Here is a 15,696-nt window from a genome sequence, read left to right on the forward strand (position 1 = left end):
AGCAAAAAATTTAAACGAAAATAAGACAGAAGAAAAGTGACTTAAAAGAAAAACACATTTGATGAATCTGGCCCATACATTCTGAAGATTAATATGAAATAAACTACTAAACCTATATCTTACTTTTCATTTTTTAAGGCTAAAAATAAGCTGTGTTAAAGTGGTTGTCACATCTGTTGTGGCTGTCATTGGTACAGCTAGATATGCCATAAATATCTGGTAGATAAATTCCGCCATGACCTGGGCCATGTTGCATGCTGTCAAGAATGGAGAGCTAGGCGGCAGGTATCTACTGGACATTTCTGGAATATCCTGTTGATATGCCACAAATGTGGTAGATAAAGCAAAACCTTTAAACCTCTGTATGACTGCAGACTTATAAATCCCGGCAGCATTTGCACTGTGCACTGCGAGGATGCGCTGGTTTCTTAGCCAAGAACAGCTATGATGTACGCACTCCCGAGCAGTACCCATCTAGTGGGTGCGGCCTCACTCCATTCACTTGTATTGAGTGAGACTGCGCCCACCAGACAGCCATGTCACTAGACTACTGACTGTACAAGTGTATTTAGTGACGCAGCACCCACTTGATGGGTTCTGCCCCAAAGCATGCATATCACTTACATCACCGCCGCTCCCGACTCAAACTAGTAAATCCACACAGTGCACAGTGCGTGCGATGGGGGGGGGTTCATAAGTCTGCAATCACACAGAGTGACTACAAATTACATATTACCTACAGTGACAGAGGGAGAAAAAATTGTCAAAATTATAAAATATCAAAAATGTATTAAAAAAAAATATACATCAATATTATAAAAAAATAATAATTAAATATAGTAAAAATAATAAGTTAAATAATATATAGACAAATACATGTATCAATAACGGATGGAACAGACTAGAAGGCACAACATACAAAAACTTATAACAGGCCCGAAATTGCATGAACGCCATGTAGTTAGTCAAAATCACTGCACATTAAATAGATGAACAATAAAAAAAACTCATGGAATTCTGTGACCCAAGCATGGGCAACATGGTTCAAAAAGTAATGTATACAGTGGTATAATAGCTACACATACATCTCAATGTCCCATATATAAACAATTAACCCCTTTACAGCCTGTGGCGTGTTAGTACGCACCAGGCTGTAACCCCCGGTTCAGTGAGGGCTCTGGCGCTGAGCCCACACTGAACTGGGCACATGTCAGCTGATTATTACAGCTGACCTGTGCCCACAACAGCCGCGGGTGGAATAGTGATCCACCCGCGGCTGTTAACATGTTAAATGCCGCTGTCAATCTCTGACAGTGGCATTTAACATCGCCGCGCCGGAAACACGTCACTTACCCCGTCCATCGGTGACCCCGTCACGTGATCGCGGGTCACCGATGCATGGGCATGACAACCCTGGGTCTGCAGCAGACTCCAGTGGTTGTCATGTGCTGATCGCTATGTGCACCACCTAGTGGTTGGCGCTCATAGCACAGGACCATTTCTGCTACATAGGTGATCTACTCATCACCTCTATGTAGCAGAGGCGATCAGTTGCTGCTTCTAGTGTCCTATGGAGACTATAGAAGCAAGCAAAAGGTGAAAAAAATATTTTTAAAAATATTAAAAAAATGAAAAAAAAATATAAAAAGTTTAAATCACCCCCCTTTTGTCCCATTCAAAATAAATAAAATAAAAAAAAAAACACATACATGTATTTGGTATCGCCGCGTACAGAATTGCCCAATCTATCAAGATAAAAAAATAATTAATCCGATCGGTAAACGGCGTAACGAGAAAAAATTTCTAAACGCCAGAATTACCATTTTTTAATAAAATGCAATAACGGGCGATCAAAACATCGGATCTACCCCAAAATGGTATCAATAAAAACTTCAGCTCGGCGCGCAAAAAATAAGCCCTCACCCGGCCCCAGATCCAAAAAAATGGAGACGCTATGGGTCTTGGAATATGGCGCCATTTTTTTTTTTTTTTTTACCAAACTTTGGAATTTTTTTTCACCCCTTAAATAAAAAAAAAGGACCTATACATGTTTGGTGTCTACGAACTCGTAATGACCTGGAGAATAAGAATGGCGGGTCAGGTTTAGCATTCAGTGAATGTGGTAAAAAAAATAAGAAAAAAATCATCTGTGGTATTGCACTTTTTTCGCAATTTCACAGCACTTGGAATTTTTTTCCTGTTTTCCTGTACACGATATGGTAAAACCAGTGATGTCGTTCAAAAGTACAACTCGTCCCGGAAAAAATAAGCCCTCACACGGCCATATTAACCAAAAAATAAAAACACTATGGCTCTGGGAACAAGGGGAGCAAAAAACGAAAATGCAAAAACAGAAAATCCCAGGGTTGCGAAGGGGTTAATGTGTATATTTGATGGATGATGCACATGCCACAGTCACATTCATTTAAATATATTAGTGGTATATATGAGACAAACATAGCAAAAATAGGTGCAGTAATAGTAAAATGACTATATATTAGTAACAACTACCTTTGGCCATAGTGTAAATGAGGGGCAGGAGAACACCTCGACACTTGTTTCACTGCCACCTTCAGTTTCATCAGGAGGTGATTGAGCGGAATGAGACTGGGTGTAAATAGTGTGTCTAATTGCTCACGGATATCATCATTCATTGGTCTCAGTCATCGTCATAATGCTGCGACGCAGTGGGTCTGGCGCTCAGTGTGCATGTCACACAGGCACATGACCAGGTGGATCACATGGCATGTATCCGGGCGACGTATCACATGGGAGAGCACCGCCCCACAGCTCCGGAGCAACACATGTGCGATGCGCACTACCAACGGACTAAATATGAAAAGAAGGTGAGTGTTGGAACCTGGAGATAACATTTTAATTCCATTATAGCAAAATGTAAACTTCAAATACGACAATGCATTACAATGTAGTGGAAAATAGTATCATTATATAGATCAATAATGTCAAATATCCTAAAAATGTGCAACACTAGGGATTTGAAGCTCAATATTAAAAAACGCTTATTAAACTGTGGATATCATCCTGAGAGGTCTCAGAGTCCAAATTCACCCCACTTTAGAAATCAATGATGCTACCTTTATTAGTAGATAGGAGGAAGCGTTGACCAAGTGTTGCTGCATACTGTTGGAGCTCCAGATTGGGGCAGACCGTAAAGCATTGGAAGTACTCAAAGGGGACATTGATTCTTTGAAAGTCAAAATACAATCTATTTTAACGTCGGAAAAGTGAAATAACTTTGACCAACATATAGTGTTGGGTATTGGACGACTCGGCAAAAATTGATTTTGTTTATTAAAGCCACAACTGACATCTTGAAACATCTCAATAATATACAACTTAAGCAGGATATGTGCTATGCTGTTTGTTTCAGATACATTCTGCATTTAGCCTAGTGAGGGACAGTTATAAGAGCAGGGAGAGTGGCAGAATACAGCCTCTAGGCAGGGCTTGGGGCTTTGCAGTCCATTGTTTAATAAATATATATATATATATACACATATATACACACACACATACACATACACACACACTGCTCAAAAAAATAAAGGGAGCACTTAAACTACAGAATATACCTCCAAATAAATCAAACTTCTGTGAAATCAAACTGTCCACTTAGGAAGCAACACTGATTGACAATCAATTTCACATGCCGTTGTGCAACTGGAATAGACAATAGATGGAAATTGTTGGCAATTATCAAGACACACTGAATAAAGGAGTGGTTCTGCAGGTGGGGACCACAGACCACATCTCAGTACCAATGCTTTCTGACTGTTTTGGTCACTTTTGAATGTTGGTTGTGCTTTCACACTCGTGGTAGCATGAGAGGGACTCTACAACCCACAGAAGTTGCTCAGGTAGTGCAGCTCATCCAGGATGGCACATCAATGCGAGCTGTGGCAAGAAGGTTTGCTGTGTCTGTCAGTGCAGTGTCCAGAGGCTGGAGGCGCTACCAGGAGACAGGCCAGTACACCAGGAGACGTGGAGGGGGCCATAGGAGGGCAACAACCCAGCAGCAAGACCGCTACCTCTTCCTTTGTGTAAGGAGGAACAGGAGGAGCACTGCCAGAGCCCTGCAAAATGACCTCCAGCAGGCCACAAATGTGCATGTGTCTGCACAAACGGTTAGAAACCGACTCCATGAGGGTGGTATGAGGGCCAGACGTCCACAGATGAGGGTTGTGCTCACAGCCCAACACCGTGCAGGACGCTTGGCATTTGCCACAGAACACCAGGATTGGCAAAGTCGCCACTGGTGCCCTGTGCTCTTCACAGATGAAAGCAGGTTCACACTGAGCACATGTGACAGACGTGACAGTCTGGAGACGCCGTGGAGAGCGATCTGCTGCCTGTAACATCCTTCAGCATGACCAGTTTGGCAGTGGGTCAGTAATGGTGTGGGTGGCATTTCTTTGGAGGGCCGCACAGCCCTCCATGTGCTCGCCAGAGGTAGCCTGACTGCCATTAGGTACAGAGATGAGATCCTCAGACCCCTTGTGAGACCATATGCTGGTTTGGTTGGCCCTGGGTTCCTCCTAATGCAGGAGAATGCCAGACCTCATGTGGCTGGAGTGTGTCAGCAGTTCCTGCAAGATGAAGGCATTGAAGCTATGGACTGGCTCGCCCGTTCCCCAGACCTGAATCCGATTGAGCACATCTGGGACATCATGTCTCGCTCTATCCACCAACGTCACGTTGCACCACAGACTATCCAGGAGTTGGCGGATGCTTTAGTCCAGGTCTGGGAGGAGATCCCACAGGAGACCATCCACAACCTCATCAGGAGCATGCACAGGCGTTGTAGGGAGTTCATACAGGCACGTGGAGGCCACACACAATACTGAGCCTCATTTTGACTTGATTTAAGGACATTACAGCAAAGTTGGATCAGCCTGTAGTGTGTTTTTCCACTTTAATTTTGTAGGTGACTCCAAAGCCAGGCCTCCATTGAATAAATTTGATTTCCATTGATGATTTGTGTGTGATTTTGTTGTCAGCACATTCAACTTTGTACAGAACAAAGTATTCAATGAGAATATTTCATACATTCAGATCTGGGATGTGTTATTTGAGTGTTCCCTTTATTTTTTTGAGCAGTGTATATAGAATGGACAGTAGGTCTCAGGTTTGTAGCAAAGACTTTTCCAAAATACACAACCACTTAAGAGTCCTACAGGAATATCATGACCACTGCAACTGTATTCCTAAATGACCTTTGACCATACTAATCCATTTTGGACCGAAGAGTGCCACCTTCAGGGGAATGACTACATCAGTTATTTGTATGTTCCTGGAGAACTGAAAAATAGTGACATTATTGAACGGTAATGTGTGGAGGTGTTACTGGGATGGGCAAGGTATGGGCTATGCTCCAGTGAATATACATAATACAGACTTAGGAAAGGGGGTATAAGATGGGAATTGACTACTACCTTTTCTCTTTCTTCATATCTTTGTTAGGGAAAACCTATGCATGTACTTTTAAACACACTGTAATAAATCCCCTTTCAAAGATCAATTAACTATTAGCTGGTACCCCACACCTCAGAAGATTCTATATTATCTATTACTGAATAATTTACTACAAATTATAAATATATTTTAAGCTGGTCTAAATTACCATTTCATTTAGGTTATCACTCGAATATAGGGGAGGGAAGAGAAAAAAAAAAAAAAAAAAAGAATACAGTGATGTTACAATTTTACTACTGCAAATTTGTTATTACTAATGAGTCGGAGTGTTAAAAAATAGTCAACAGGAGGAGGCAGCATTGGATGTGGAATAGAGCTGGAGTGACAGACGCTTCATACCTACAATAACACTGCAGACTCATTTGCTTATCAATCCAAATTCGGATTTCTCAGTAATGGAAAACAGACTGGTCATGTGAAGGTATTGTTGGTCTTGTCATTTAAGTTTGGGTTGGAAAACATGCTGAAAGATTCCCTTTAAGATGATATTCATCTGGCATTGGAATGCGTAGCCATCGACTGGCATACATTTATCATTGCCACTAAATTATTCATTCCAGCGGCATTTCACAGAAGTTATAAATGCCTTTATTCATTTAAAATATCCAACATAGTTCAACAAAGTATATAGCAAACTATCAAAAACCAGCATACCAAAGACCTTGACATTTGTAAAAATATTTATTTACATACAATGTAACAATATCTCTTTCAAGCAGAGAATTTCAACCTGATAACCAATGCTTACCTGCTTAGAATTAAGGATTTTTACATCAAGAATTGGGAGTGTGAAGTTTACAATGGAAAGGAAGAATTTACCAGCCGCAGAATTCTACGTTTCAAGTTTCTTGCCAATAGTGAACAAGCTCAGTCCTGGTGACAATGTGCAGCCGCAATAACCATTGTACTTAAAAGAAATAGGTCACCAGGTACCCCAGCTGAGAGCAGCATGATGTACGGGCAGAAAACGTGATTCCAGCGATGTGACATATACTTTACCAGCTGCTGCTTGCTGCAGTTTTGATTAAAAACGGTTTTATTTGCTGCAGATCTAGCAGTTCTCTGAATGCCGAGCTCTGTATAACGCCGCCAACACTACTGACTGGCATCTTTATGTACACACTGCATAGACAGACCGTTGCCAATCAATGGTCGGGACGTGGTTGGCTGGACTACATGGCAGCAGGCCTAGTAGTGCTCCAGTGATCAAACCTGGTGACAGAATCCTTTTAAATTGATAAAAGCACAATTACGAAATATGTAATAGGATTTGCACGGCACATACAAGACACCATCTGAGTTTTCAGAACTAACAGAACTTATTTTCAAATTCTGAGTAACGATTTTGTAGCTGGAAATCTACACCAATACAAAAATACCTATCCGCACAAAAACCGTGAGGATATACTGTACATGAGAAATTCGTGCAATTTATCCAAATATAATAAAATTTTGTTTAAGGAGGCACAATCAAGTTGTAGAATCGGTAGATGTGCGACAACCAATACAACTGAATGTTCCATTTATTTTTTAAAAACATATTCAATCACAGCGACAATGTAAACTGTAGATCGAGAACTTGTGTGCAAGATAGAATAACCTGCACAGTTCAATTATTTTTTTTTTTATTTAGAAGAATGGAATAATAGAAAAAAAAAAAGCAGCAGACACACAAAAAGGAAAAAAAAAATAAAACATTTTGAGAATTAAAACAACTGCTCTTTGGCATTGGGGCATGGGAGAATGTAATAGACCAAGAAAAAGGGAAAAGGAGAGACCAAATACTGAAACACAGTTCCTTTTCAAGTTAAGGCACAAAAGAAAAAGTTCACAAAAAAGGAAAATAAAAAAAACAAAAAACATTAGCTTGTTCATCCATATTATGTGTCAAACAATTGCTCGGTGTCACATCCCCAGCCAGTGGGGATTAAATACATGTTGTGTCTTTGTGCATGAATAAAACACAAAACACTGGATTTCCTATGTAATACTTGTCACTTTTAAGAGCTATGAATTGCCAAGTATCAAAGCAAGACATTCCAATTCTTATGAAAATTACATAACCAATTATATCTCCTCCGTCAGTAGTTCCTCTTGCACGACAGCTTTTACAATAGCTGCTAGGCTAACTGTAGTTCAGTCTTGTGACTTGGTTTTTGGTCTACTGATATGAAGACTTTCAAGATTAGTGTAGTCCAGGAAACAAATTCAAATCTATTCACATTCTGCAGAAAATTGGTCTTTACAAAGACATTTCAGAAGTTCTTGGCAGAAATGCAATCTAACTTGTGACAAGAGTCAAGTGCTGTACATGGTCTCCATTATGAAATTCCAGTAGGTCATCTAAAATAATAGATTTCATGCAGGAGATCTTTTCTAATAGGAAGTAGAAGGAAGCTTCCTCAAGTTTTTTTTTTTTTTTTAACTGCTCTGAGTAGAGATAACATCTGTTGACTGTGGATCACAAAAAGGCCCAAAGCGGCCATAAACGTCCTTTGCCCGGACAGCAAAATAGTACTTGCTGCCAGAAACAAACTGTGTAAGAGTACATGCCATTGGAAGAGGTAATGCCTTCACTTCCCCAATTTTTTTCCACTGTGATGAAGATGTTGCAGTAGGGTCTTCATGATAAGCGTACAGATGGTAGCTATCGACAATGGCACAGGTACGATCTACCTCTAATACACTCCAGGATAGCACAATTCCATTTTGGCTTTGTACTCTGGCTAATTTCAGGTGAGGTTTTTGAGGAGGAGAGGTTGAGGCAGCTTCAGGAGGAAGGCGCTGGGGTTGAGGGGCTTCAGGAAGTGGTGCTGGGTGGATTGGCCTTGTAGGTTCCTAAGGAAACAGAAATTATGTTCAGAGGCTTTTAAAATGATTGTTTACAAAGAATGTTCAACACTGCACAATAAAAAACAAAAAACTATTGACTTGTATGTTTTATTAACCTAATTTACCAAACAGACATAACATTAGAACCACACTACCTGCCTCATTGTTTAGAGCCCCTTTATGTCACCCCAATAGCTCCTCTGATCCATCAAGGAAAGGACTCAACAATAACTGGCACTAATGCACTAGCAACTTTCATGTCTTATATTTGATCTAATGCCAAGTTGAGAATGTGAGATGTGCTGGGAAGTGAAGAAAGATCTACAAATGCTTGATCAGATATACAGTGGAGTGAAAGTGTTTGCCCCCTTCCTGATTTCTTATTTTGCATGTCACACTTACATGTTTCAGATCACAAAACAAATTAAAATATTTGACAATGATAACACAAGTAAACAAAAAATGCAGTTTTTAAATGAAGGTCTTCATTAAGGGAAAAAGAAATCCAAACCTACAGGGCCCTGTGTGAAAAAGGGATTGCCCCCTAAGCCTAATAACTGGTTTGGCCACCCTTATCGCAAACGCTTGATTGCAATTATTGCTGCTAACAGGCAAGAGTCTTTTACAATGCTCTGGAGGAATTTTGGTCCATTCACCTTTGCAAAATTGTTGCAATTCTGTCACATTTTAAAAGGTCATGCCACAGCATCTCAAATCGGATTAAGGTCAGGACTTTGACTAGGCCACTCCAAAGTCTTAATTTTGTTTGTTTTAAAGCCATTCAGGGGTGGACTTGCTGGTGCGTTTTTGGATCATTGTACTGCTGCGCTTCAGCTTAAAGTCACAAACAGATGGCCGGACATTCTCCTTCAGGATTTTTTGATGGAACCATGAATTCTGCTGTCTATTTACCACAGCAAGTCTTCCAGGTCCTGAAGCAGCCCCAGACCATCACACTACCACCACATTTTACTGTTGGTATGATGTTCCTTTTCTAAAATGATATGTCACTTCTACGTCCGATGTAATGGGACATACACCTTCCAAAAAGTTCAACTTTTGTCTAGTCATTCCACAGAGTATTCATTAAGATGTTTTCTGGTCAAACGGAGACAAGACTTTGTTCTTTTTGCTCAGCAGTAGTTTTTAGTACTGGAACTCTGCCATGCATGCCATTATTGCCCAGTCTCTTTTTTTATGGTAGAGTCATGAACACTGACCTTAACTGAGGCAAGTGAGGCCTGCAGTTCTTTGGATGTTGTTGTGGGGTCTTTTGTGGCCTCTTGGATGAGTTAGTGCTGCACTCTTGGGGTAATTTTGGTCAGCCAGACTTTCCTGGGAAGGTTCACCACTGTTCCATGTTTTCGCCATTTGGGGATAATGGCTCTCACTGTGGTTCGCTGGAGTCCCAAAGCTTTAGAAATGGCTTTATAACCTTTTCCAGACTGATAGATCTCAATTACTTTGTTTCTCATTTGTGCCTGAATTTCTTTGGATCACAGCACGAGGTCTAGCTTTTGAGGATCTTTTGGTCTACTTCACTTTGTCAGGCAGGTCCTATTTAAGTGATTTCTTGATTAAGAACAGCTGTGTGGCTAGGGTAATTGAACTCAGCTTCCCAAATATGTGATAAACCACAGTTAAAACATAAATTAAGGGGGGGAAGGCAATCACTTTTTCACACAGGGCCCTGTAAGTTTGGATTTCTTTTTCCCTTAAGACCGACCTTCATTTAAAAACTGCATTTGGTGTTTACTTGTGTTTTCTTTGTCTAATATTTACATTTGTTTTGTGATCTGAAACATGTAAGTGTGACAAACATGCAAAAGAATAGGAAATCAGGAAGGCGTCAAACACGTTTTCACACCACTGTAGATCTAGAGAAATTGGGGGACAAGTCATAACCTGGAACACTGTCATGTTCCTCAAACCATTTCTATAGCTGGAGATAACTCACAAAAAGGAGGCTGAAGCAAGGAGAAATGTGCTGAACATAGTGAGTAGGTAAAGTCATGGTCGGAAGCACCCTTGAAATTGTTCGAGAAAAAGAAGTACTATTCCCAGAAAATTATTGCAATTACACATGTTCCTTTGTGTGTATTGGAACACAAAAAAGAGGAGTAATTGGACAATTTGACACAACCCCAAAATACGCCAGACAAAAAATCGTTGGAATCTTTCCAAAATTGTGGGTAAAAAACGGTTTCAAGAATGTGATGCTGGTTCAAACTCATCTTTGGCAAGTAACAGGTGTGGGTAATATGAAAATCACACCTGAAAATCAGATAAGGGGAAAAGTTGACTATCTTTGCATCGTGTGTCTGTGTGCCACACTAAGCCACTGAGCATGGAGAACAGAAAAAAAAAAAAAAACAACAACTGTCTGGAGGATTTGAGAGCCCAAGTTGTTGAAATATCTGAACAATTTCAAGGTTAAAAGTCCATCTCAAGAGATCTTGTTGTTACTTTGTCCAGGGTTCGCCACAATCAAGAAGTTTACAACTCATGGCAATGTAGCTAATCTCACTGGACGTGGACGTCAGAGAAAAATTGAGGAAAGGTTGCAATGCAGGATAGTCAGATGGTGGATAAGCAGCCCCAATAAAGTTTTAAAGAAATTCAAGCTGTCCTGCAGGCTCAGGGTGCATCAATGTCAGTGCGAACTACCCGTCGACATTTGAATGAACTGAAAAGATGTGCCAGGAAACCCAGGAAGACCCCACTGCTGATACAGCCATAAAGCTAGACTACAGTTTGCCAAAATGTACGTGAGTAAGCCAAAATCCTTCTTGTGGACAGATGAGACCAAGATAGAGCGTTTTGGTAAAGCACATCATTCTGTTTACAGAAAATGGAATGAGGCCTAAAAAAGAAAAAAAAACACAGTACCTACAGACAAATGTGGTGGAGATTCAAAGATATTTTGGGGTTGTCTTGCTGACTCTGGCACTGGGTGCCTTGACTGTGTGCAAGGCATCATGAAATCTGAAGAACACCAAAGTATTTTTGGTCACAATGTAGTGCCCAGTGTCAGAAAACTGGGTTTGTGTCCTAGGTCATGTGCCTTCCAGGAGGACAATGACCCCAAACATACTTCAAGCACCACCCAGAAATGGATGGAAACACAGCACTGTAGAGTTCTGAAGCGGCCACCAATAAGTCCGGATCTAAATCCCATTGGAGCACCTCGGGAGAGATCTTAAAATTGCTGTTGGAAGAATGCACCCTTCAAATCTGAGAGACCTGGGGCAGTTTGCAAAAGAAAAGTGGTTCAAAATTCCAGTTGAAAGGCAAGAAGCTTGTTGATCGTTATAGGAACCAATTGATAGAACTCATTTATTCCAAAGGATGTGCAATCAAATATTAAGTTTAGAGTGCCAACAGTTTTGCCCGTCGCATTTTTGGGGTTTTGTGTGAAATTATGCCCAATTTGCCTTTCTTTAGTGCTGTTCCAATACAAAAAACAAACATGTGTACAACAAAACATGTGGAATTGTAATAAGTTTCTGAGAAAAATACTCCTTTTTCTGGAACAATTTCAAGGGCGCCAACACTTTCGTCCATGACTGTATAGTGTAGAAGCTAGCACAATTTGTAAAGGTGAGCAGTTCACGTCATTTGTAAGAGATACAGGGTGCTGTCATTTTATGGTGTCCTTCTAATTGGAACTTAAGATAAATAGAGAATTGACTGTAGAGAAAACAAACACCCCTGCTACGGCAGGTATATTTGTTGTCTGTACTGTAATATCAAAAGGGTACGCAATTTTGGCACTGGTCACTGCACTATGGCCTGAGGGAGGCACTTGTAAAAACATGAGGAATTTATATACAGGATAAAAGCATATCAAATTTAGGAGCGCACTCTTCACCGGTAGCATAATACATACCACAAGAATAATGAGATTGTCATTATTACCACACTTACTTGATTTTTAATCCCTTAACGCTCTGACATTTACAAGTGCTAATTATGGATAAATATAAGTGACACACCATGGTGATAGGAGCGGTATTACCCAGTACTGGTGTGATCAGGTGTAGGAACCCGGCTGATGTACATAGCCAGGCTGCAGCTTAAGGTGTTACAAATTGGTGAGATCAACAACCCCAGCAATTTAAGCCTACAAGCAGGACTACATTTTTTTTACATTTTTTTTTTTTTTTTTTTAACAGCGTTGTAAGAAAGCGCAAAACAATAAAAAAAAAAACACAAAAATGACAGTTTTCCCAATAGAAATGGGTTTAAATTTGGAACATTCTCCTCCCCCCCCACATTTGTAATGACATGTACTACAAAAATCTCTCTACATGAATCCCACATGGTGGTCCACGAAAAAGGTATGGGGGAAGCAAGGGGGGGGGGATAGATTTGCTCTTTGTTCACCTCACTTAAGAAAAAAAAACAAAACAAAAACCCACATATAAACCATTTTAGATGATTCTATAATTTTGTTCATCCCCCCCCCGTCCCCGTCCAAGACATGAAGTAAAAATAGGGAAGAACCTCAAAGTTTGGTATGGTCATTATCGTATGCCAATTACACTGAACTGCACTTATGAAAAGTACACCCAGGAAAAAAATGATAAAACTTATTGCTCCCTGAAAAATCTGATTCCCTTAATGACCAGGGCAAATTTTTTAAATCTGACCAGTGTCACTTTATGTAGTAATAACCAGGGATGTGGAGTCGGTAAGCCAAACCTCCAACTCAGACTCATCAATTTCCATGACACCGACTCAAACTCCAAGACTCCCTCATACATGGCTCATGTTTAAGTGATCAATTTACTGTAGCCCAGATTCATCTCCGCTAAAAGTCTAGACCCTTAGATCAGGAATAGGCTAGACATTTATAGGACATTTCATAACTTGCCCAAATTCTTATGAAAAAATATTCCCCACAAACTGCATTGATCTACTGTACCCAATTTATTACATATTTTAGGAATTGGAGTCGGTCCATTTTATTCCGACTCAGATTCCGACTCCACCAAAATGGACAGACTCCACAGCCCTGGTAATAACTCTGGAATGCTTCAACATATCCCATTGATTTTGAGAATGTTTTTTCGTGACACATTATACTTTATGATAATGGTAAATTTAGGTTGATACGTTTTGTGTTTATTTCTAAAAATATCAGAAATGTGACTTTAAAAAATTGCAATTTTTAAACGCTGAATGATTATCCCTTTAATCCAGATAGTCAAACTACACAAAATAGTTAATAAATAACATTTACCTCATGTCTGCTTTACATCCGAGGACTATGTGGGGCCCATTATTCATTATGGAGAACTAAGTGGGGCCCATTATTCCATATGGAGGACTATGTGGGGCCCATTATACTGTATACTGGTTGGCCCGCAACTTTGTCCAAGTTTTTCATTTTTGGCCCTCTGTATGTTTGAGTTGGACATCCCTGATCTAGATGATGCAGTCACTATTGACAGCAGTATTTAAGAGGTTAAACGACCATGGTCGGTGTCAACACTGATCGTGGCTGACGCAGCAAGTTGTCAGCTATAGTGTACAGCTGATAGCTGCTGGATTGTTATTCTTATATCGCAGGTCATTTTTAAGTCGTATTGGCGGTCATTAAAGGAGTTAATATTATGGCTATGGTAGTGTGCACAATATAAGCCAAGAGTAAAAGTTCCATACACTGATCAAAGGAATATGTGCTTGGATATGGAGACCAAACTTGTCTTCTCTTAAAAGGGAACAAGTCACTTACAAAAAGCTCTACCTGCAGATATAGTGATAATCAGCAAGTAAATAGAATGTTAACCATGCTGTGCTACTGGAAGTGTGGCTACAGGGAGAAAAATGAAGTGATATTCTTCTGGCAGCTGCTCATGTCCAATCTTTGAGGCCTGTCAAAGTGCTAGGGAGTAATCATAGGCCCACATACACACTGTGTAGTGACCGGTGACTAACCACTACCAGCACCACCACAATAATTGGAAGAGAGGGGCAGCAGGGAGAATATAACCATTTTCTCCCTAAAGCCTTACTTTCACATAACCAGCCTAATATTAACTATTTAACTAAATGATATTTACTTGCAGATTATCACTTTTGCATTAAAAGGGAACCATATGCCTTCAAAACTTGCCATTTACCAGCAGTTAATAAAGCATGAACTGGTACTTACTTGTGGAGGCCGATGATGAACTGTGAGCTGTGGTCCAGAAGAACCTACAGGAATCCCATTATTTACCACGTATGCAGCAGTTTGTGGCATTCGTACAGATGCGCCTAAACAGTTTAAAAAGAAAAAAAAGTTAGGGTTTCTCCTTTGTATCTTCTGATTTTCTTCTTGTCTAACACGCATTATGCTTTATGCCTACAACATGGTATACAGCTAGAACATCACAGCAAAAGACATGGATGTTTTAAAAATATGGGGAAAGCAGCACAATATGCTGAAAATATAAACTGACTACTTTATAGAGCAATACTGAATGTTTCATACAAGCCATTCCACTGTGGTTTTAAAAGGCAGTAATAACAGTAGGTTACAACATGTAAGGAAAAGGAGGCAATCATCCAGCCTTTGCTTCCAAAGCATTAGTATATTCCCACACAATATTGTTTAAAGGGGGATATTAGTTTGTGCACATAGGTGAGGTTATAGTTCTACTAAACAGGAAACATGCAATAAACGCTTTCCATTTTACAGTGTTAAAACATTGTCCCTGTACTAGAAGCCCAGCAACTTGTGATGTTGGGGTTTAAAGATGTTTGAGGTTGTTTTGTTCTCAATTTTTTTCCGGATGACCCCTATATACAGATATCCAGCTGATCTAATGGCGACAGCCCAGATCTGCAGACACCATAATGCACAGAAGATGCAGATTGTGTCTGCATGCCTCCAATCATTACTGACTGCCATGGGTGGTAGCTGCTGCATTCAGGAACACAGTGCAGTCAGTCAATGAAAGAGAAATCAGAGCACAATATGCCAGAATCCTGGCACAATTTACACCAAAAATATGTGTTTTAGACATTTTGAATGTCTTGACAGGTTAGTGGTGTGGGTTTGCTAAAAGGCGACGTGGAGTGCTAGATTATACTGGATAGTTTGTCTTCTTTCACCCTTTAAACTATTCTGGATGGATATGGACCATGAACTAATGTGAAATACTTGCGCCAGGAACTATTTGGAGCACAGAGTAAACAAGGTAATAGTTGGGGTAAACTTAAACTGACATTTGTAGAGTGCCTATCAAACAGAATGCAGCAGATGTATCATAATGGTATATGCTAGGACTGTCTGCTATTTGTACTATAAGAATTACAGTACTGAAAAAAAGCCCCAATGTGAAGCTGCATTCAAGAGTTTATACAGAGAGAACAGATTAT

The 15,696-nt window shown here is 40.1% G+C and overlaps 1 protein-coding gene across 4 annotated transcripts in view; it reads right to left on the reverse strand.

Moving 5' to 3' along the window:
• Positions 1-6,155: 6,155 nt before the first annotated feature.
• The window catches only part of ATF7IP (activating transcription factor 7 interacting protein), a 53,741-nt gene continuing 44,200 nt past the window's right edge, over positions 6,156-15,696 (reverse strand). For all 4 annotated transcript variants that reach the window (XM_073644180.1, XM_073644177.1, XM_073644178.1 and 1 more), the window contains exons 15-16: positions 14,486-14,589; positions 6,156-8,331 (exon numbers count right to left, since the gene is read on the reverse strand). In XM_073644180.1, coding sequence (XP_073500281.1) covers positions 7,915-8,331; positions 14,486-14,589 — 521 coding nt within the window. In that variant the 3' untranslated portion in view covers positions 6,156-7,914. The remainder of the gene's footprint in view (positions 8,332-14,485; positions 14,590-15,696) is intronic.

This window comes from Phyllobates terribilis, unplaced genomic scaffold (assembly GCF_046119375.1).
Source record: "Phyllobates terribilis strain yellow unplaced genomic scaffold, ASM4611937v1 Scaffold_8__6_contigs__length_399053987, whole genome shotgun sequence".
Lineage (NCBI taxonomy): Eukaryota > Metazoa > Chordata > Amphibia > Anura > Dendrobatidae > Phyllobates > Phyllobates terribilis.